The 23,702-nt window shown below is 48.9% G+C and overlaps 2 protein-coding genes across 5 annotated transcripts; both read right to left on the bottom strand.

The window, feature by feature from the left end:
• Nucleotides 1-89: 89 nt before the first annotated feature.
• On the bottom strand, nucleotides 90-7,517 carry WHR1 (winged helix repair factor 1). Of its 4 annotated transcripts, none has more exons than XR_013623406.1 (8): nucleotides 7,366-7,517; nucleotides 4,931-5,048; nucleotides 4,496-4,644; nucleotides 3,502-3,746; nucleotides 1,593-1,690; nucleotides 1,367-1,514; nucleotides 721-827; nucleotides 90-627 (listed from the first exon to the last, which is right to left on the bottom strand). XR_013623406.1 is itself a non-coding variant. In XM_068117761.2 (7 exons), exons 2-7 carry the CDS (start codon nucleotides 5,040-5,042, stop codon nucleotides 782-784), a joined length of 798 nt encoding a protein of 265 aa, XP_067973862.1. In that variant the 5' UTR covers nucleotides 5,043-5,048; nucleotides 7,366-7,514; the 3' UTR covers nucleotides 90-781. The 4 variants fall into 4 exon arrangements, 2 of the variants coding, with proteins under 2 accessions (XP_067973862.1, XP_067973861.1); XR_010984612.2 differs by lacking the exon at nucleotides 7,366-7,517 and adding an exon at nucleotides 6,992-7,066; XM_068117761.2 differs by having other exon boundaries at nucleotides 90-827; nucleotides 7,366-7,514.
• LOC144892203 (uncharacterized) lies at nucleotides 5,057-6,982 on the bottom strand. Its single transcript, XM_078777625.1, has one exon. It carries the CDS (start codon nucleotides 6,957-6,959, stop codon nucleotides 5,181-5,183), a length of 1,779 nt encoding a protein of 592 aa, XP_078633751.1. The 5' UTR covers nucleotides 6,960-6,982; the 3' UTR covers nucleotides 5,057-5,180.
• Nucleotides 7,518-23,702: the final 16,185 nt, after the last annotated feature.

Here is a 23,702-nt window from a genome sequence, read left to right as displayed (position 1 = left end):
GAAGAACAACTAGCTCACATCGATACAGGCCGTCCCCATAAGCCATGGATACAACAGGTGAATCCACAACATTGACAAGACAGCAGAGGTTGGTGGTTTGAGGACTTGTATTGCTGGCATACACTTACGTACTCGGCCTTCGGGTAAACAAGGTGGAAGAGGAAGGATAAAATGGAAGGTAATTCTAAACGAGTTAAGTAACAGTTTTAAATCAATAACCCCCTAAACCAGCACCAGGGCCTGTGAGTTAGCTCCAACTGTGACATCGACTCATGCAATAAATAAATAAATAATGATGATTCCAGAAACTCCAATAACTTATTGATATCCAAGTGCTTTTTGTTGTTTGTCATGAGAATTATGAAAAGGTGCACAATGCCAATGCACCTGACAGAGTAATTTTAATCATTTTGGTTCATAAAGGACAAAGTGGTATTGTACTCCAGAGGGACAAGTTTTCATTACTATGTGTACTACCTAGAAGTTGACACCAAACTGGGTTGGGTCTATTTAAGATCGATGGCTGTGACGTCATTACTGTGGCAGAGAAAGAAACAAGGTTGGACTGCAATGTTCAGGTATTGTTATTATGTCTTCCGTGCTCCAAGCGAAGACAGTACGCCCTTCCTGGAGTTTTGGCGAGAGAAAGAGGCAATCTGAGTTCAGGATCCTTTTTGAGGTTCAAACACGGGCAAAGCGCTCGTCACGTGGCCAACGTACCATCAGATGGTTCAGCCACAAAGAAATGAGTTTTGGATCGCGGAGGCCAGGGTCCGCAACGTCAATCCGCCACCAATCGCAAGATCCTCCCTGAAGTCGTGTTTATACTGAAACGAGAAAAGATGAACCATGATAAGAGTCCATGAAACCCATCACTCCACCAATAAGGTGGATTTATGTCCCCAAGGTTATTTATGTCACATAGTCAAGCCAAATACCGGCTGTTAACGAAAAGGCCAAAACACTGGTTCCAAAAGGCCAGCGAAGGAAAGTTTTGACTCCGCGAAGTGAAGAAAGTTCTTCCACAAATTTGATCATCCACCGCGAGAGGATGTCATTTTGTGATCGATCCCCAAAATGGTCACCACTTTGTGGCCCATTTTGATGGCGATCTCATCCAATCTCAGAGAATGCAGTTTCACCATCCAAATCCAGAAACCTGGCAGGAAGAACCTTCACGGAACAGTCGCCAACGCCAAAAAGTTTTGAACCAAACTGATGGAAAGATAACCACTTAATACCTGTTTTCTGAATATGGAGATATTATCAATTTCTCCCTCTGTCCCTTCAGCAAACTATGACTCGTATCTTCTCAAACACCCCTCCAAGGAAATACCCACCAGTCCACCATTTTGACTATCCTCACCACCGTATAAGGTCTGCGCCAATGACGTCATGCAGCAAGTAGGGTAGACCGAGGCGTGCACCAGGGCCCAGGCGTCGGTTCTTCAACTCGGACTCCAGAATCTCATGGTGGCGACTTTTCCGAACTGCCAACAGTACAGCCTTGCGGCCTGTAACGCAGTCCATGTGGTAAGTTTTATGGACGAGAACGCATTTGGAGAACATGACCCTTCTATAGACGCATTCACCTTTCAAGTAGAGTTTGACGAACTTCCCAAGTCCGGGGATGGAAATCCACCAGCTGTCCACGGCCCTGGCTGTGAGCAAACCCGCATTAACGAGCTGGCTGAAAAGCAAAGGAGGAACAATTTTTGTGCCAATCCAAACCTTAATGTAACGGAACAAAAGGAACAGTATAAAGAAGGGAGACTTGGACAAGTAAGGGATGTGGGGAGCAATGAGAGGGAGGAGAGGGGGACACATGATTGACAAGATGGATACAGAAGCAAACTCTCAGGAAGGACAAACTGGAAATTTGAAAGGTGGCCTTGTGGGGGTTTAATGGGGGTAGACCAGGTCACTCTACCTTGCACGGGATACTTAGACCTTCCCAACAATGGATGGAGGCCCTTAATGTCAGACATGAGATCAGGACCGTCTCTCTAGACGTATCTCGAGGATTTGATACTGTCTGGCATCCGGCCTTATTCTCCAAACTCTGCCTACGGAATTCCAAGGCCAACTGCACACATGGCTTACTGACTTCCTCTATTCTCGTAGCAAACGTGTCGCTCTCAATGGAATCCTAAGCCTGGTGTTGGCTTAACGATTGACGTGGCTGGCTTGAGATCTTGGTGTCCTGAGTTTGAGCACCTGTCAATTCCGTTGAATTAACACCGGGTAGGTTGACTCAGCGTGCCATCCTTCCGAGGTCGGCAAAATTAGTACCAGCTTACTGATAACGGGCACTGCATCAGCGGTACTGCCATGCTTCCAGAAAGTGATGCAACCAGCAGCCTGAATATGAAACATTAACGGAATCCTTTAATCTCCTCTCCGTCAAGGCTGGAGTGTCCCAAGACAGGGTTCTGGGCCCAGTCCTATTCCTTCAATGATCACTTGGACACCCAGGAATACCCTCATTATCTATTTGCTGACAACTCCACCCTCTGCCATGACATTACTCATCCTTTAGACAGACAGCCACCTCTTCTGTCTCTTCAGACTTTTTAAAAAAAAACCACAACCTCGTCAAACACTTAGAATGTGTCTATTAATCCTGACAAGTCTCACACTCACCTTCACCCTCTCCGAAACGACCACCTGGCAACCTCCACTCCGCCATCTACTTTATTTACAATAATCTTGACGTTCAATCAGTCAAACACCTGTGTCTCGCCATCAGCCATGATATTTCTTGGGCAAACCGTATTTCAAAGTTGGCCTCCACAGGCAGTCACTGACTGGGCAGCTACTGTCATGCAAAGTCCTTCCTTGGTTCACCTGAACTCTTATCCACCTACAGCTTGATGGAGCACTGCTCTTTCCTTTGGGCTTGGACCCCTGCCTCACATCTTGCTCTGTGTGTAAACCAAGGCCTTCAAGATCATTGGAATCTCCCACAATGAAGCTTAATCAAAGGGCCTATCACTTCACCATTGCAGACAATCTGGTGGTCTGTATTCTACCTCCTCCTGGTCTTGTACACTCTGCTCTCTACGTGCTATATCCCACATGGTCCACCATCGACCCCCTTCTGGTGTACCTCCAAAAATCCAGAATCACTGCTCACCTCCACTCATTTGTTCCTCTTTTTCCCCCCACCCGTGGAACCAACTTCCACATTCTTCAATCTCATTCTTCCTTCCAGACCTTCAATAATAATGCATCATTTCAAAAACTATTACGCGAAGGCCTCCCAAATCCTCCACTGTATCATGTGACTGCAGTAGTGTCGAACAGATTAGCTTCAGGAACCTCCCCGTTTGCTTCGACCTCCAAGACTCAAAGCGGAAACTCCAATCTTTACTCCAAAAAGTCTGGTTAAAGTTGCCAAACGCGGCAACAATGCCACTCGGCTTTTGTGCAATCATCAAGACGCGAGTGATGCAAGTGAATGTCGAGACAAAATAAATAAATACAAAAGGTGCTGCTTACGTCACATCAGCGTCGCTGAATCTCAGATCCTCAATCAGACGTTCTCGTGGCAACCAGATGTCACCGCCGTGTTCGGAGACTTCACAGACTTGGCGTAGAAACCTTTCGGCCACGGCGTCCCAGGGCTGGCCGGACGACGAGGCTCGGACCCACGTTGCATAACCGGATGCCGTGACCACAGCGTAGGTATCCGGGGCACAGCCCAAGGCCAAAACCTGCACCTTTCCACTTTTGCGTAGCGATTCCTTGGTGCAAAGGTTTATACGAATGCGATCAGAAGACAAACGCAGTAAGGAAATAGAACAGGCACTCGGTAGAGCACATACCTCTGCCAGACTTAACAGTTTACGTTTTGTAGATCCACTGATAGGCCGGATCTGGATTGGGACCTGAACCTAAATCCAGTCAATTCGGCTTTGTCACACACCAAACCTGTCCTCCACATTTCGTCCGAATCCGTCCACAACTTTTTGATATGTCCTTTTTTTGTCAAGAATGTGTCGTGTAAGGTTTTCGATTAACCGTTTTCCTTTTTAAGCGAGTCTTGGGTTCCTGGAGGAGTTGTAACAAGTTACGTACGCACATGTGGACAATTCCATGAGAAACCAATTTTCACTTCAGACAAACAGCCGCTGAGCTTGGGGGAAGTGACGTAACACCTCGGTGCACTATGGGTACCCGGCGACGCCATCTTTATGAAGTCTCTTTTCTCTCCACGCTCTAAAGCGGTGAGCATGAGGAAGCAGCACGTACCATTGATGTTTTTTAAAGTCATTGGTACGACTCATCCAGTGAAAACCACTGACCACCCAGACTCGGAGGGCACGCTCGAACCGTTGCGGCACCAAGCGAGTTCGCCATGATCAAATCATGTCGAGTTTCATGGTTAACGGCTGTTTCTCAAAAAATCCGTAACAGATTTGCCAAACAGACTACTGGCACAACATTTTAAATGCACCAGACAACAGCGCTTCCCAAGGCTCACTCGCCCTACCAGTTGTCGGTCGACGGTGGTGCGATCGTGCAGCAAGCTGTACAGCTGGTGTTTCAAGACGATGGGAGGGAAGTCTAGTTCGTCGAGCACGATCTTGGGCAACAAGTCCGCGAGGAGGTGTAGGGCTGTAAGTGTATCACTGGGGACATCTTGGAGAAATGTTGGATTATGAGAGAAAAAAAAAAAAATATATATATATATATATATCAACCTTCAGTTTCCTGACCTTTAACCTCAAATTTACCTTTGCTCTTCATTAAACAGGTCATTTCAGCCTCTCTGCTGCAAACTGGACCTTTTAAGCAAACTCAAAAACTCAAATATCAAAAATCTTTTTCTCTATTGGTTTGGAGAAAGTTACAAAGAAAATGAGAATTGCAATGGAATGTTTAGTTTTCCTCATCTAACCAGCCCTGCTGGATGCCCAGCGACTACCTTCAGGTGGCAGATCCTCGCCCCAGATGTCTTCGCTGGTACTTGCCGCAGGCACGAGCCGTGGTCGTTTGGTTTTGAAAGCTTCAGGTAGCCACCTTCGCTTGTTGCTCATGTCAACCTGAAAAGTTATTGACAGCTCAAATACACAGGTGTGCAAAAACATCACCACACTGGTCAGAGAGACGCAATCTGGGTCAACAAGGTCACGAATGCACTCTTTAATTATTGGTTCACAACCTGCACCATCACTTCACATCCTAACTAGAAAAAGGGGGGAGATGTATTGATAGGAAACTGAGGCAAGCAAAGGGAGTTGCGACTGGGGTAGTTGGTGAGGAGAGCGAGGATAGGGTAGTTTGTGGGGAGGACGAGGATAAGGGAAGTTTGTGGGGAGGACGAGGATAGGGTAGTTTGTGGGGAGGACGAGGATAGGGTAGTTGGTGGGGAGGGTGAGGATAGGATAGGGTAGTTTGTGGGAAGGGTGAGGATAGGATAGGGTAGTTTGTGGGAAGGGTGAGGATGGGTTAGTTGGTGGGGAGGGTGAGGATGGGGTAGTTGGTGGGGAGGGTGAGGATGGGGTAGTTGGTGGGCAGGGTGAGGATAGGGTAGTTGGTGGGGAGGGTGAGGATAGGGTAGTTGGTGGCGAGGGTGAGAATATGGTAGTTGGTGGGGAGGGTGAGGATGGGGTAGTTGGTGGGGAGGGTGAGAGTATGGTAGTTGGTGAGGAGAGCAAGGATAGGGTAGTTGGTGGGGAGGGTGAGAATATGGTAGTTGGTGGGGAGGGTGAGAGTATGGTAGTTGGTGGGAAGGGTGAGGATGGGGTAGTTGGTGGGGAGGGTGAGAGTATGGTAGTTGGTGAGGAGAGCAAGGATAGGGTAGTTGGTGGGGAGGGTGAGAATATGGTAGTTGGTGGGGAGGGTGAGAGTATGGTAGTTGGTGGGAAGGGTGAGGATGGGGTAGTTGGTGGGGAGGGTGAGTGTATGGTAGTTGGTGAGGAGAGCAAGGATAGGGTAGTTGGTGGGGAAGGTGAGAATATGGTAGTTGGTGAGGAGAGCGAGGATAGGATAGGGTAGTTGGTGGGGAGGGTGAGGATGGGGTAGTTGGTGGGGAGGGTGAGGATAGGGTAGTTGGTGGGGAGGGTGAGAGTATGGTAGTTGGTGGGAAGGGTGAGGATGGGGTAGTTGGTGGGGAGGGTGAGAGTATGGTAGTTGGTGGGAAGGGTGAGGATGGGGTAGTTGGTGGGGAGGGTGAGAGTATGGTAGTTGGTGAGGAGAGCAAGGATAGGGTAGTTGGTGGGGAAGGTGAGAATATGGTAGTTGGTGAGGAGAGCGAGGATAGGATAGGGTAGTTGGTGGGGAGGGTGAGGATGGGGTAGTTGGTGGGGAGGGTGAGGATAGGGTAATTGGTGGGGAGGGTGAGAGTATGGTAGTTGTTGGGAAGGGTGAGGATGGGGTAGTTGGTGAGGAGGGTGAGAGTATGGTAGTTGGTGGGAAGGGTGAGGATGGGGTAGTTGGTGGGGAGGGTGAGAGTATGGTAGTTGGTGAGGAGAGCAAGGATAGGGTAGTTGGTGGGGAAGGTGAGAGTATGGTAGTTGGTGAGGAGAGTGAGGATAGGGTAGTTGGTGGGGAGGGTGAAGAGTGGTAGTTGGTGAGAAGAACGAGGATATGGTAGTTGGTGGGGAGGGTGAAAGTATGGTAGTTGGTGAGGAGAGCGAGGATAGGGTAGTTGGTGGGGAGGGTGAGACTATGGTAGTTGGTGGAGAGGACGAGACTATGGTAGTTGGTGGTGTGGGGAGAATAGGGTAGTTGTAGAAGTAGCGGTTGCGGGTTGGTGGGGATGTTACTGTTACTGTTATGTTGTTTTGTAGCGGTCGAATGGTAATGGTAGTGGTACATGTGTGTGTGTGTGAGATACATATATATATAATATGTGTGTGTGTGTGTGTGTGTGTGTGTGTGTGTGTGTGTGTGTGTGTGTGTGTGTGTGTGTGTGTGTGTGTGTGTGTGTACGTGTGTGTTGGTACATGCATATGTCACAGACGCGCCCAAACCTCCACATTACCTTCAACTTCAAGCCACTCACGAGCCACGTTGGACACGACGGACGTCATCATGAAATCAACAAACTGTAGTATCTGCTTTATATCGTTAATTCATCGATTATTTGGTTTGTGATTCACTTTTTAAGTTTTATTAGCATAATTACTAAAGATTTCCGACGAAGAAGCACTGTCACATAAAATGTACCTTCTCTCGCTAACTACGTTATCATGGCCATTATATAGAGGACGAGTGAATGTTCTTTTCATATAACAAAACATATTCTTTGCTCATTGATTTAAGCTTTGTTTTCATGATAATGTTTTTTAAAAATAGAAAATACATGAGAACTTTCATGCAAGGATAATTTCATGCAAGGATAACCTTACGGCTTACCAGATGCCAGCTTTACTGTATAGATCAGCAACCAAGATACTGTACCAACCCACGGAGATGTTATAATAAACCTGGAGGCGCAGAACGTGTCTCTCCATTAGGGAGAGTGAGGCCGATTTGAAGTGCTCCAGCGGCCATCTTGGTGCGCCGTCGGTGGCCATCTTGGTGCGCCGTCGGCGGCCATCTTGGTGTGACGTTCGGCGGCCATCTTGGTGTGCCGTCGGGTGGCCATCTTGGGGTGCCGTCCGGCGGCCATCTTGGTATGCCGTCCGGTGGCCATCTTGGCATGCCGGTATTAATGACGCGACAGATTCAAGTTTCATTCCTGAAATCTTTACTATCGTCAATTCCACTGCGATTTCGTGCGGCTCGAAGCCGTCTTTCCATCGGTATGTTTGACGAAAAAAAGGTCGACGATGATGACAATAATAATGAGGTGAGGATGATTGTTTGTTGTTGTACGATCTCATCTAATCGTGTGTGAAGCGATGCATCTCGCTCCTCGAAATCATGATCAATATTTATTCGATTGTACATTATTTATGTCGAGCCGGCAAGCCCGGCATTGACCCACCGACGAAACTACCTCAGTTTGAGTTTGAATACCTGCAGATGAATCATCTTGAGGGATATCATGAAACCAAACCCTCCATTTGGCTGGATTCGCGGGTGGACAGACTCTTGGGGGAGATGTTGGGGGTCAGACGAATCTTCTGGGAGTGTTAATGCTTTCACAAACCATAAACAGACCTTAGTTTTGGAATAAGAGGAGCTTACCAAGAATATGCATGTGTAGAAATTAGGTGTGTGAATTTCTCCTCACGTGTCATACGGTGGTTAGATGCTTGCTGGCATTCCTCCGTCTCTTTTTTTTTTTTTTTTTTTTTTTTTGGATACTGAATCGAGGCTCGTGAAAGAGCTGACATTTACTTCACAAACAAATCAACTAGACAAACAAAATATATAAAAAGAGGGAGCGGAAGACAAGAGAAGGGGAAGCACACAAACACTTGAGAGCACACAACATTTAAGAGCAAGGAGATGTGTGGGAGGGCGAGGGCTTGGGGGGAGGAGGCGTGGGAAGGGGGGGGGGGGGAGAAGTATAAAACACAAGGACACCAAGGACTTCCAGGACAGAAGTTGGTATTTTAAAAAAGTGGTTTGGGGTGAAATTAGCGGGGGTAGAAAAGATCAAGGTTTTGGATGGGGGAAGATAAGAGATGGTGGTGAACAGCTGTTTTAAAGACCTGGAGGGTAGAGTGGGATTGAAGAGAGTGAGGGAGTTTGTTCCAGGGGCGGGAGAAAAGAGGAGTGAAGGTGAGCAGAGAGTCTTGATTTTGGCAGTTTAACCATAAGAGGGTTGCAGGCAGATCTTGTGCGACCTGTAGGAATATTTGCGGGACAGAGCCCAGAGAGAGCTGGGGGGGGGGCAAGGCCAGAGAGGAGTCGGTAGAAGACGGAAAGACCACCAACCTGCCTGCGGTGAGTGAGTGAGAGGCCCTTGGAGTTAGCTTCATCGCGGGAGATTCCAATGATTCTGAATGCTTTGGTTTCAACAGCGTGAAGACGAGCTAGGTGTGAGGCAGGAGCACCAGCCCAGAGGGGAGAGCAGTATTCCATTGAGCTGCGGATCAAAGCCTTGTATGTGGTGAGGAGCTCAGGTGTGCCAACGAAGGACTTCGCACGACGGAGGATGCCCAGTCGGCGACTGGCTTTGGAGGCCAGATTTGAAATATGGTTTTCCCAGGAAAGATCATGGCAGATAGTGAGACCCAAAAACTTGAGTGACAGAACTTCTTGGAGAGGATTATTCAGAAAGTGGATGGGAGGGTTGTCCAGTCGGTCTTTTCGGAGAGACATCGTAAGAGTGTGAGATTTGTCAGGATTGAAAGACATGTTCCACTTGTTTGCCCAGTCTGTGATTTTGTCAAGGTCTGCAGAGAGTGAGGAGGCTGCAGACTGCCGATCTGAGGGATGAAGAATGGAGCGACAGAGAGTAGAGTCATCAGCAAAGAGATAGAGAGGATTTTCAAGAGAGTCAGAGAGATCATTGATGAAGACCAGAAAAAGCACAGGGCCCAGAACACTGCCTTGGGGAACTCCAGCCTGAACAGGAAGAGGAGATGAGAGAAACCCATTCAGGGCCACACGTTGACTACGACTAGAGAGGAAGTCCGCCAGCCATGCGTGGAGATTTCCATGGATACCAAAAGAGGAGAGTTTGGTGAGCAGAGCAGGGTGCCAGACCGTATCGAAGGCACGTGATATGTCAAGGGAGACAGCTCTAATTTCCTGTTTGGCATTGAGGACCTCCATCCATTGTTGAGAAAGCAGAAGCAGCATGTCCAGAGTAGAGTGACCAGGTCTGAAACCAAATTGATGATCAGAGATCAAGCCATTGGAGAAGAGGAAAGATTTCATATCTGAAGCAATGATGGATTCCATGACTTTGCTGATAATTGGGAGAAGGCTGATTGGTCTGTAGTTGCTGGGATCTGTTTTTGCACCTTTTTTGTGCAAAGCGGTGATGTTGGCAGATTTCCAAACAGATGGCAGATGACCTTGAGCAAAAGAGAGGGTGAAGAGAACAGAGAGAGGGAGTGAAAGAGCGGAAGAACAAGATTTTAGGACCCGTGGGGCGTGGGCTGATGCCGTCAGGTCCAGTTGCAGAATCAGAGTCGAGGGTTGACAGAAACTTTAACACCTTGTCAGGAGGAAAGGACACAGAGTCCAGGAGCAGCTGGGTACGACTGGGTACGGTGGGTACAGAGAGGGATGGGTTTGGGACACAAGATTTAGAGGCAAACACAGAGTTGAGGCATTCAGCTTTTTCACGTGCGGAGTCAGCCGTGTGGCCGTTTGAGGTGAGGGAGGGGATGGAGGGGGAACAAACACCAGAAACAGATTTGACCAGACGCCACCAGGATTTGGAAGAGGGAGACAGATAAGAGAGTTCTGTCCTGAGAACGGAGAGATATTGTTTCCTGGCTCTCCTGAGGGTGGACACACACTTGTTACGGGCTTTGTGAAAGGAAATGAGATTTCCTTCCATTGGATTTGTTTTCCAGGAGACGAAAGCAAGTTGTTTCTGGGCAATAGCCTCACCACAACATTGCGCCGAACCAAGTCAGGCTTGCGGTTCTGCCGGGAGAGAGACGACGCAGTCCAGCCCCTCCTGTGACACGCAGCTTTGACACGCAGCTTCGACACACAGCTTCGACCCGCTGCTACGCGGGAACCAGATTGCGGTGGCATCGGTGGCCGTCAATGTCCAGCCCGACATCCCGTGCGGGAGCGAGCTCCAGCTGAACCTTCCTCCCCTTCCAGCCTTTCGTTCCTGCCCTCATTCATCCATTTGTGTCCGTGAGTTTGTTTTGTGTGTCTTAATAATAATAATAATGCATTTATTTTATATAGCGCTTTTCAGGAAGCCCAAAGACGCTTTGACAGAGTGCAAAACATAATGCATAGCAAAGCAATATAGTACATAGTCTTGTCCCTGGGAATAAGTTAAGCCTGTATAGATAAGTAGTATTGCACTGTGTCTCCCTCTTCTGTAAATTATTTGCGTTTCTTTCCTCCTCCTTGGTTCCTTTGATTGTGTAAACTAGGGCATGCCCGTACTATATATATGCCCGTACTATATATCTATCTAAAATTATATCCCCCCCCTCTATTTACATGAAATGGTTTGGTCCATTCGCAACGCCAAAGCGAACGGCGAACGGCTTGCGAGTACAGTGACAATCCCCCCCCCCCCCTCTATTTACATGAAATGGTTTCGTCCATTCGCAACGACCACATAACCCCCCCCTCTATTTACATGGAATGGTTTGGTCCATTCGCAACGCCGGCACACGCGATCGTTCGCTGCTCTCTGATTGGTTGAATCGTTTTTTGGACATAGCTCGGTAAGTAATTGTCCGATTAATATGAAACCTTGAAAAGGCACATCCTCGGGTCCCCAGCAATATACCTGGCAAGTTTCAAGTGCTATACAAAATAAATGAATTATTATTATTATTATTATTATATCGGACCCGTGGTTGTCGAGAAACAGCGGTCACAGACAAACGTACAGACGTACAGACGTACAGAGATTACTGGAATTATAGATAGATATATAACCACCTTTAGAGGCCATTTTCCCCGCAAGAGGGGGTTGGCCTTTTTCGGGCACCGTGGTTGTTGTTGTTTTTTGGTCCCCTTTTTGAAGCAATGTTTTACGGCCGGATGCCCTTCCTGACGCCAACCCTTTTTGCCGCCTTTAACGACAAACAGGGAATTACCAGTGAACTGGTACTCAATTAGCCGACCTCGGAAGGATGAACAGGCTGAGTCAACCCCCCTGGCGTTAATTCAGCAATTGACCGGGATTCGAACCCAGGATCCTAGGTATCCTAAACCGGCACCCTAGCCGCTAGCCCAACACCAGGTAAATAGTAATTGGTTAATATATCCTGTTCTTCCTACCTTTGCTTTCCTTTCTTCACATCCGTTCGTCTTTGTGATTTCCCCATTGAACACCTGTGGCACGATTTGGCCAACGTTTAGGATCGGGTGTAGTATTGCTAATGGTTCGAGCCGCGGCTGCTAATCTGCTCGGCAAATAACATCTTGTCCGCGGTCTCGAACAAGGTTGCTCACCTGCCTCTCTGGAGGGAGCTGGGCAGCTTCAGGACTCACATCGGTCAGTCGCAGACAAGGGGATTAATCCCCCGTTGGTAAGGGGAAAAAGGGCCGACGGTGAGATCCGCAATAATTGTGACATCCGCAACATCCGGACCGCAACATCCGGTCTCTGTAGAAATTGTGTGCATGAATTTATACTCACGTGTGGTGAGGAAAATAAATTGGCCACATTGGCAATAAAATAATTAAATAATAATAAAATAATAATAATAATAATTAAATAAGTTATTTGGATTCACTTCCACAGTGGTCATATGGTGGTTAGATGCTTGCTGACATTCCTCCGTCTCCATAGAAATTGTGTATGAATTTATACTCACGTGTGGTGAGGATAATTTTTGGCTACATTGGCAATAAAATAATTAAATGATAAAAATGAAATAATAATTAAATAATATGAATAACTAAATACAAATAAATAAATAAATAATATATATTGTTGCGGATCTCTATGTCGGCCTTCTTCCCCTTAAGAAGGGGGGATTAGTCCCCTTGTTCGTGACTGACCGACGTGAGTCCTGACGCTGCACAGCTCCCTCCGGAGAGGCAGGAGCGCAACCCCCTTCGCGACCGCGGACAGATGTTAATTGCCGAGCGGTTTAGCAACCGCGGCACGAACTATTAACAAGAACTGACCCGATTCGTAACGTTGGCCAAATCGTGCCACAGGTATTCAATGAGGGAAAAGACAAGGACGAAACGGATGTAAAGGAAAGAAGAGCAAAGGTAGGAAGAACAAATATGATTTATTACTAACTATTATTTACACAATCAAAAGAACCAAGGAGGAGGAAAGATAATAAAATAAATACAGAAGGATGGAAGAACCAGAAGGAAACAGTGCAATTTTAACTTACCTAAACAGTCTTAGTTAACCCCAGGACAAGACAAAAGACAGACTACGGTCAGACTCACACGAATGGATGGATGACAGGAATGGCAGGAAGGAGAGGAAGGTTCAGCTGGAGCAGGAGAATGGTCGGGCCGGGAGTGAGCAGCCGCCGTAGTGTAGCCGCGGCCGAAAACCGCCTTTGACGCTCAAAGCTGCTGTGGCCAAAACTGCTGTTGGTTCAGCTCCGGTTTGTTCAAAGCTGCGGTGGTTCAGAAATCAAAGCTGCTGTGGTTCAGCTCCGGTGGGGTGCAGGTATTGGTATCGGTGCAGGTATCGCTCAGGTGGGGTGCGTCGCGTGCTCTCCAAGGGCTCATCTCCCTGTGAGTGTGGGGGCGTCCCGCCGCAGGTTATATAGACCACACCCTCGAACCTCCCCTATCGTTCTCTCTCCGCCCCTCCCAAGCCAAACCCCTGGTGTTTGGTTGGTCGGCAAGGGCTCTCCTGGCTCCACCCTTTGATGACGAGGTGGAGACACGCCTTTCTTCTCTGAACCGACCGCGTGCTCAATGGAGGCAATTGCAGTTGGCAATTGAGGCTTCGCACTAGACAGGGGATTCTACCTTATGTCATCTGATGCAATGCAGTCTCAACTAGTGGGAACAGAGCCTTCAACTACATAGAATAAGGAGATAACTATTTAAGAGGGTATATGATTGGTTACGTGTATGTATATGGAGTAACTAGGAGGATGACCTATTACCTTTACACATGACACTTACAACAATACAAAAAAGACACAGGATTCTGAAATCCGCAACAATATATATATACAGTATATATATATATATATATATATATATATATATATATATATATATCTATATATATCTATATATATTTATATATATATATATATATATATATATATATATATATATATATATATATATATATATATATCTATCTATCTATATATATATACAGTGGTACCTCGGCTTACGAGTTTAATCCGTTCCGTGACGGAGCTCGTAAGCCAAATCGCTCGTAAGTCAAAGCAAATTTTCCCATTCAAATGCATTGAAATGCTATTAATCCGTTCCAGCCTCAAAAAAAAAACACCAATTTTTTTTGTTAGGTGCTTTTAAATAACAAAAATGTACTTTATAAATAACAAATAATGTATAAACAAGCACGACCTCGTATATACTGTACATAATACAAGAGAATGTAAAGAAATAAACTGGACCTCTATCCATGAAGATATGGAGAAGTTGTTGTTTGTGTGGTTGAAGGAGAAGCAGCTCGCAGGAGATACCGTGACCGAGAGCATCATGTGTTTGAAAAGATTGAAACTCGGATATCGAGCACGGACCACGAGGTGTTTTTTCTTTTTTCTTAATCTCGGTTTCAGTGAACTTTTGCTCTGTGCTCACGTGTACTGTACCTGTACCTGTAATGGTACGTCAGAGGATGGCACCTGTTGTCATCATATTAAGTGCAAGATGTTCTGCATCGTAAGTTGGTACACCGTGGTCTTTCGGCGGTGTTTAAGCCGGCCGTCTTGGCTTCTGTCACCATTGGCATTGAGTCTTTCGATGTAGGTAGGTCGTTGTGTGCCGGTGCCTTGGCCGAATTCCTTCATTGCTGCATTGTTAGCTCACCTGGTTTTTTATACCACATCTTTGGTTATCGGACCAGCGAATGACGTCATCTCCAAAGTATGGCTTATTCTCACTTGTCTTGGACGATCTTCTACTTCTAGCCTTCCACCGTGCATTTGGTGTCCACTGTACTTACTGTACAGTGCCTGGTAAAATTGATGTAATGGGTTTTTGACCATGAACCGTCATGAACCGTCAACGCCATGAACCGCTAACACTCAAAAGCCCATTTATCGCGCCTTATAAAGCAAAACGCAAACCGAAAGCCATGCCTCTCAAGCGAGGCGTGCTTCCGTGGTCACGTGATCCACAGGTGTAGCTCATTATACCCGCACGCGCGACACGCTTTGGCGGTCACGTGACCAGCCACTCTGGAGGCGGGGATCCCCGCCGATGACGTCACCGGCTGGAGCAAGGAGATTCCTCGCTAATGTATTTCGACGATTGCGTGTTTTATATCCAAGCAGAGATGCTTTCACGGCAAGATAACCACGTGACCGGAACCGGAAGCCACAACCGGAAAATTCAAAAAAATAAATTTTTTGAGCTCGTACATCGGATCTCGGCTCGTATCCCAAAGCAACAAACCGCCCGAGCGACGGCTCGTATCCCGAAAAACTCGTACGTTGGGGCACTCGTAAGCCGAGGTACCACTGTATATATATATATATATATATATATATATATATATATATATATATATATATATATATATATATATATGTATATATATTGTTGCGAATATGGAATTTGGCCTCCATATCCGCTTGTAAATATTCCCCTATTTTCTCCAATACTCCCCAACTTTCCCCGATCCCCCATTCCCTAGTCCCATTGCATGTAAATAACAATCAGTAGAGCCGACCTTCCCCTTATTCCCCCATTAAATGTCGTGCCCAGGTCCACCGCACCACACGTAGACAACTTTCGGACATCTTCCTAGTTATTCTTATTCTATGTCAGTTAAGGCCTCGTCTCCATTAATTATGACTCTTCGTTGCACCAGAATGTGATTATATGGCATCAGTAGTGAGTTTAGGACCTTTCCCATACCTCCTTCCATCTTCTTCCCCAACAATTACAACAACAACAGAGGAGATGGCGGCGGAGCGGGGGAGGATGCGTCCTCACACCGGCTCGATTAGCGCCATAGACCATGCGCTCCACGGGGTTACCACGAAGGGGCTCCTTGTCAGCTCCTCGTCAAGGGCGGAGCCTGGTAAACCCCCCGCACGCACCCAATGAGAAGCAACGTGCCGATTCCACGAGGCGGAGCTAACGAGCCGAGGGCGTGTCACTCCCCGCCGGATATACGCGGCCCCGCGCCGGATGTGACGTGAGATGCGCCCCCAGCTTGGAGTCACGAGTAACCTTTGAGGCTGAGGAGAGATGCGCACCCAGCTTGGAGAAGGAAAGCCACCTGCGAGCGCTGAGTCAGATGCGCACCCAGCTTGGAGAAGGAAAGCCACCTGCGAGCGCTGAGTCAGATGCGCCCCCCAGCTTGGAGTCACGAGTAACCTTTGAGGCTGAGGAGAGATGCGCACCCAGCTTGGAGAAGGAAAGCCACCTGCGAGCGCTGAGTCAGATGCGCACCCAGCTTGGAGAAGGAAAGCCACCTGCGAGCGCTGAGTCAGATGCGCCCCCAGCTTGGAGTCACGAGTAACCTTTGAGGCTGAGGAGAGATGCGCACCCAGCTTGGAGAAGGAAAGCCACCTGCGAGCGCTGAGTCAGATGCGCACCCAGCTTGGAGAAGGAAAGCCACCTGCGAGCGCTGAGTCAGATGCGCCTCAGCTTGGAGAAAGAACGTCGCCTTCCGAGCGCTGTGACCTCCCTGCATCTCTGGACCGGACCGAGTCGATTCTGACCTTTGAGCCCAGGTGCACCTGGAGCCATCGCTACCCGGCTGTCCTTTTCATCAACCCCCGTGTGAGTCAGCCTTGTCCCGTTTGTCTGTCGTCTGTCCGGGGTTAATATAAGAGTGTGTCTAAGTGCTTGTCTTTCTATGCTGTCCCTCTTGTAGTTGTAATCTAACCTTCCGCCTTAATATAACCTCCTCCGGAGGTCTTGAGAACTGAACCCCTGGTGTCGTATTGTGTTATTGTAATCCAGCCGGGTGTCTTCTTTTTCTTATTGAGCCAGCATCGCGCGACTTCGTCAACGTCGAGTATAGTCGGGTAATTTGTGCGGACACGACGGCCATTCCGCTCGGCCCACCTTAACATCAAAGTCGTGTCTGTAACAATTGGTGTCGGGAGTGAGATTCGAGGCCCGACCAAATTTTGAAAAAAAAAAAACGAATAGAGGAAAAAAAAAATTTGGTCAAAATTTGGAGCGGCCGAAATTCGTTTTGTTTTACAAAACCCGAATTTTGAAAGTCGCGCTATGGCGGATCAAGACGGCTGGGGTCCGGTAGGGGAGAGTGAAGCAGGGTCGGTCCAGGACCAAATTGAGGGACATGAGGGACATGAGGAGAGCGAAACAGCGGGGGTAGCAGACGCGCGAAATGGCGCCTCGCACATAGCTACGGCGGCCGCACCCGCTGCACAAGTGGGAGGGATGGCCCAGATGCAGGTCCTCATGGAGCAATTTATGGCGCAAATGCAGGCGTCCCTCAAACTGCAGAGTAACCAATTGGGGAACCGGATGGATGCTCAGGGTGAGCGATTGGAGGGCCAAATGAGGGTTAATAGTGAGCGATTGGAGGGCCAAATGAGGGTTAATCGTGAGCGATTGGAGGGCCAAATGAGGGTTAATAGTGGGCGATTAGAGGGCCAAATGAGGGGTACCGGTGAGGGATTAGAAAAGAAATTTGAGGGGTTAGACAACGGGATAAAAGAGGTGAAACATGGGTTAGAGGGGGTAGAAAATAGAATGGCTGCCCAGGAGAATCAGATAGAGGGAGTGAAAAATGGGTTAGAGGGGTTAGAAAACAGTATGGAAGGCAAATTGAGGGACATGAGGGACCAAGCGGAAAGGGAAGTTAAACAAATGGAGCAGCAGATAGAGGGGGTCAGAATGGGGGTAGAAACCAAACTGGATGCTCACAGGGAGGAAATGCAGCAGATGAGGGTGGCATCTGGGCAGGAGATGCAAGTGATGGGAGAGGAGATCAGAGGAGGAGTGAGTGAGGAGGTCGGAGGAGTGCGCGAGGAGGTGAGGCACTGTAAGGAGCACATGGAGAAGGAGGTGAGAAAGGGGACTGTAAAGTTACAAGGGGGCATAGAGGACCTGACGCAGGAGGTGGAGCAGCTGACGGTGGGACAAACGGAGTTAGTGGAGCAGGTTCAAAGGAACACTGCGGTATTAGGAGGGTTAAAAGCGACACAAAACGACATAAAAAACGACTTGATAGCGACAAAGAGGGAATGTCAGATGGTACATGAGGGACTGACAACGAGGCTGGACGAGGTGATAGAGGTTATGGAGACGAAGGACCGGCAGGTGAGGACGCACATGGAAACGGTCAAGGTAGCCTTAGAGGATGAGCTTGAGGAGACGTACCGGGGAATAAAAGAGGTGAAGCACAAATTAGAAGAAGTGGAAGAAGGGATGAGCGAAATTAAGAAGCGACGGAGAGGGGATAAGAAAGAGATAAAAGAGGAGATAAAAGAATTGGTCCAAAGTCTGTGCTTGGATCGTGATGATGTGCTCATTAACCGGATGAGGGATTCGCAGGTGATGGAGGAGAAGCAAAGAGGAAGAGGACCCGGTGTAAGTGGTGACCAATATGGTCGTGCGTATGATGCGCCAGGGGATTTAATGAGCTTGGGGGTCGAGATGGACCCGGGTGTTCGTGAGAGGCCACTGGTGAAGTGTGCGAAAGGTCTGGTGTGCGAAAAAGGAGGTGTGCGAGAATGTCCGACCATGGGGTGTGTGAGGAAAAAGTGCACGCCGAGGAGTGAGTGTGCGAGGGGGTACATGGAAGCGCGGTGTGGTGAGTGTTACGGAGGAAGTAACGAGAGAGTGTACACCTGTGGTGAGTGTTACAGAGGGTGTAACGGGAGAGTGTGCGCGAGAAAGGTGTGTGACGGACAGGTGCATGAGGAAAGAGTGTGCTGTCAAGAGTAAGGGTGAGTGCGCTGTCAGGAATGGAGGGGAGAGTAGTGAGAGTGACATGGAGCGTGAGTTAGTTGTGACAGGTGAGCGAGGATGTACACCTGGGATGGAAGGATGCACACCTGGAATGGTAGAGCGTGAGTGGGAATGCACGCTGGAATTGGTAGTGAGGCACGTGGTTGGGTGTGCGAATGAGAGCACACCTGTGATTGTCACAGAGGAGGTGACAGAGGAGGGGGCGCGAAGAGGTGTTTTGGTGAGGTGTGCTACCAACGAATGTGTGCCAAAGTGTTCGGTGGTCAGGTGTGTGACCAAGGCTGTGAGTGGAATGGGTGTGCCTGGGTGTGTAAGGAACGGTACGAGGAGCATGGGCACAGCTGGATGTGTGAGCAAGGAACGGGCTGCGGGGTGTAAGCGTCCAGGTGAAGCATCGACGTTACACGGGTTAGAGGTTAGAGCGACTTTTAGCCGAAGCAGGCCCTCGGTGCGTGCCGGGCCTCGCTTTGAACGGCCGCGTCCAGGCTCCACTAGGCGGAGCTGGCAGCCCGATAGAAAGGGTCGTCATGGCGACCACCTTTTGTTGAGGCATTCCGGCAGGTCGAGATCGGGACATTGGATGGCTCCACGCCGAGGTGATGCGTGGGATCTCGGCCCGGGTAAGCCCCCGTCCCTGCACCGAGTGCCGGACGCATCCAGCCGCTGGCACAAAACAACCAGCATCCATTGCTTGGCTTTACGAAGCCGGGCTTTGGACAGGGATTGGCGCACCGAGAGGTATTAGTGAGTAGACTGGGTGATGAGGTTAGTGTTTTGGACCCAAAATTAGAGAAAAGCAAAATTTGATGATTGGCAAGGGATTGGCAGTAGTGATTGGCAGATGATGGGCAGTGATTGGCAAATTTTTGATTTATTGAAATTTGATGTGCAAAATTGGTAGTGAGAGACCCCCGATGTGGTGGGATGGCAAATCCACCATCCTTCCCATGTGGGGGGCAAATGCGCAATAGTTTATGGGGTGGCTATGACAACCGAGCCAGGGAGGGCTTGGATAATGATAGGGATCTAGAAGAGATTGACATTAGGTAACGTTAAGTTTAGTTAGTGACTGATACCTGTAGTGGGGACGCAGGTAGATTAGTGTGGATGATAATGACGAGGGAGCGCAATAGTTTAAAGGGACGACTGGGAAGCGCAAGTTTCAGAAGGGAGTAGTTAGCTGAGATGATGCCGTGTTTGTGAGAATTGAACAGGTGTGATTGCACAGGTGTGCAACTGGACAGGTGTGTGGAGCAGTGTATGAGTAGTGAGTGTGTGGATCAGCGCGAATGCGCTTGGGGAGAGAAGGGTGCAGGTGGCACCAGGTGTGAGAGCACAGGTGTGCAGGTACAGGTGTGTGGAGAGAGTTGGAGTGAGTGGTACGGAGTGGTGTGCATGGTGCGAAGGTGTGGATGGGGGAAGAGTGGACCCCTTTCACGAGCACCCGGGGCGGGTAGTGTAAGTGATAGGTAGAGGGTGCAGGTAAATTGTGGTTGGATATTGGCATTTGTGGTGCGGTTGCAGAATGGTGTTGTGAATGGGTGCATTAGTGTTGTGGAAATGGCTGGGCGTGTAGCCTGTTAGTGTGTGTAGTTGGTTGGGCACTCCACCACTGTGAGGATGTCGGCCAGGTGAGGCCGCAGGTGGGCTCTGGGAGCCGGTAGTTGTGAGTGGGTGCCTGAGGATCCCGGGTGTGGATCGGGCAGCCCAGTGCCAGAGAGGGCACGGAGTGGGGAGAGAGCCAGAGGGCCTTCCCCTGGTAGTTAGGTTAGGGTAAGGAGCAGGTAAGCTCAGAGGCAACTGCAGTGGTGGAGGTGTGCAGGTGGGTAGACCCACTGGGAGAGGTACACGTCGCAGCCCAGAAATTGTACGAGGGCACCGGGAGATGAATCGGGGGAGTGAGACCCCAAATTGAAGAGCACCACAGTTTGGCCAATGGGAATTGGTTTTTAGAACCCATAGTGTAAGAGGGCCAATGGTTTGGCCGGAGAAAGACCCCGGGTAGTGTAAAGTTGTTAAAGTCATTTAGGAGATAGTTAGGATTGATGAACCTGTCGCACCATACGCAGCCACTTACCTGTGGTGATGATGATGACTCCACACCTGTGTTTTCTTTGTTTGTGTTGCAGAAATGAGAATTGCTGTTGGATTTGTGAGACGCATCACGACGTGGATGAGACATTGGGGTGATTCCATCTCTCCCTCCCTAGGAGGGACTGATGATGAATTGGTGATGGCAAATTTTGATGTTGAGTTGGTGATGGCAAATTTTGATGAGAGTTGAAAATGGCAAATTTGATTGGTTAGGAGGGAGAGAAGACGAATTTGGTATATGGGAGGAACGGGGAAGACAGTAGGGATGTTTGTCGATTTGTAAAGTAGATGTTTATGGGTAGTGTTGTGTTTTGTGGATGCAGTAAGGGGTAAGGGAGGGGCCATGTAGGTTACCTGGTGGGGGGGGGGGGGGCGTACGATAGGAACGTACCTGTCTCACCTGGTTCCCATGTGCCCCCAGTGTGCATCACCTTACATTGCGTGCACTTTTGCGCCCTTACCACCTTACTCACTTGTTTCTTCTTTTGTCTCCCACCTCCGAGGATCTGGCTTTGGGGTAGAGAGAGAGGAGAGAGAGGTGCTGGCTGCGCAGTTGTGGGCCTGCACTTTCGCTGTTTGCTGCCGGGATCGATACACCATATGGACCGCGATGTTTGTGGCCACCCACAATGGACCGCAGTTCGTTTGCGGCCAAGCACCACCCGGGGATGGACCTATGGGTCAACGTGGCACCTATGCCATAAAGGTGAACCACTGTTAGTTAACACCAAGTGCACCACAAGAAGAGCAAGAGACACCTGCAGGGTTAGGGGTTGTCGAATTTATTTTTATTCCAATGAACAATGGTGACTGCACCGATTGGTGGTGGGGTGGTGCTGTTGATGCTCGGGAAGGGTGCTCTGCACGTTATTAAAGGCCGTCGGCCACAGAGCACTCGTGGGTTGGTGTATCGATGTTGGCAAGCGCGCTCTCTCTATGCATAACATCTGCATGTGTTCCTCCAAAAACAGGTCCTGGATCGTAGTGTAAATAGCAGCGTAGTCTTGTAAATAATGCTCCCTACCGGCTGTATGTTTAGTTTGAGGATTCTTTCCGGATTCGGTTATCCTGTGGGTGTGTTTCTGTGAGGAGAAGGGTGCAACGTCGCAGGGGGACATATTTACTCATTTGTGAATATCTGTAAAACTGTCGCACTCAGGGTAGAGTTAATAGTAGAGGGAACTACATTGCGTGCCACACTAAAGTAGGTAAAAATTTATCGGGTCGGGACGCCCCGAGGGTAGAGAAGGGTGCAATGTTGCGAATATGGAATTTGGCCTCCATATCCGCTTGTAAATATTCCCCTATTTTCTCCAATACTCCCCAACTTTCCCCGATCCCCCATTCCCTAGTCCCATTGCATGTAAATAACAATCAGTAGAGCCGACCTTCCCCTTATTCCCCCATTAAATGTCGTGCCCAGGTCCACCGCACCACACGTAGACAACTTTCGGACATCTTCCTAGTTATTCTTATTCTATGTCAGTTAAGGCCTCGTCTCCATTAATTATGACTCTTCGTTGCACCAGAATGTGATTATATGGCATCAGTAGTGAGTTTAGGACCTTTCCCATACCTCCTTCCATCTTCTTCCCCAACAATTACAACAACAACAGAGGAGATGGCGGCGGAGCGGGGGAGGATGCGTCCTCACACCGGCTCGATTAGCGCCATAGACCATGCGCTCCACGGGGTTACCACGAAGGGGCTCCTTGTCAGCTCCTCGTCAAGGGCGGAGCCTGGTAAACCCCCCGCACGCACCCAATGAGAAGCAACGTGCCGATTCCACGAGGCGGAGCTAACGAGCCGAGGGCGTGTCACTCCCCGCCGGATATACGCGGCCCCGCGCCGGATGTGACGTGAGATGCGCCCCCAGCTTGGAGTCACGAGTAACCTTTGAGGCTGAGGAGAGATGCGCACCCAGCTTGGAGAAGGAAAGCCACCTGCGAGCGCTGAGTCAGATGCGCACCCAGCTTGGAGAAGGAAAGCCACCTGCGAGCGCTGAGTCAGATGCGCCCCCAGCTTGGAGTCACGAGTAACCTTTGAGGCTGAGGAGAGATGCGCACCCAGCTTGGAGAAGGAAAGCCACCTGCGAGCGCTGAGTCAGATGCGCACCCAGCTTGGAGAAGGAAAGCCACCTGCGAGCGCTGAGTCAGATGCGCCCCCAGCTTGGAGTCACGAGTAACCTTTGAGGCTGAGGAGAGATGCGCACCCAGCTTGGAGAAGGAAAGCCACCTGCGAGCGCTGAGTCAGATGCGCACCCAGCTTGGAGAAGGAAAGCCACCTGCGAGCGCTGAGTCAGATGCGCCTCAGCTTGGAGAAAGAACGTCGCCTTCCGAGCGCTGTGACCTCCCTGCATCTCTGGACCGGACCGAGTCGATTCTGACCTTTGAGCCCAGGTGCACCTGGAGCCATCGCTACCCGGCTGTCCTTTTCATCAACCCCCGTGTGAGTCAGCCTTGTCCCGTTTGTCTGTCGTCTGTCCGGGGTTAATATAAGAGTGTGTCTAAGTGCTTGTCTTTCTATGCTGTCCCTCTTGTAGTTGTAATCTAACCTTCCGCCTTAATATAACCTCCTCCGGAGGTCTTGAGAACTGAACCCCTGGTGTCGTATTGTGTTATTGTAATCCAGCCGGGTGTCTTCTTTTTCTTATTGAGCCAGCATCGCGCGACTTCGTCAACGTCGAGTATAGTCGGGTAATTTGTGCGGACACGACGGCCATTCCGCTCGGCCCACCTTAACATCAAAGTCGTGTCTGTAACAATATATATGTATATATATATATATATATATATATATACTGAAACGCAAAAGAAACTTACCACCTTTGAAACCTTTAAATATCAACAATAACACTGCGTGTAGTAAATGTGTGAACTTATTTGTGGACAATAGTGTCCTCGCTGTCAGACAAAACGGTCACGGATGGTCACTTGAACTTTCAATGGTCACTTCATAGCACAGCT

This window comes from Myxine glutinosa, chromosome 5 (assembly GCF_964187855.1).
Source record: "Myxine glutinosa chromosome 5, kmMyxGlut1.1, whole genome shotgun sequence".
Lineage (NCBI taxonomy): Eukaryota > Metazoa > Chordata > Myxini > Myxiniformes > Myxinidae > Myxine > Myxine glutinosa.
Note: the sequence above shows the minus strand (reverse complement) of the source record. Positions and strands in the feature narration are given on the sequence as shown.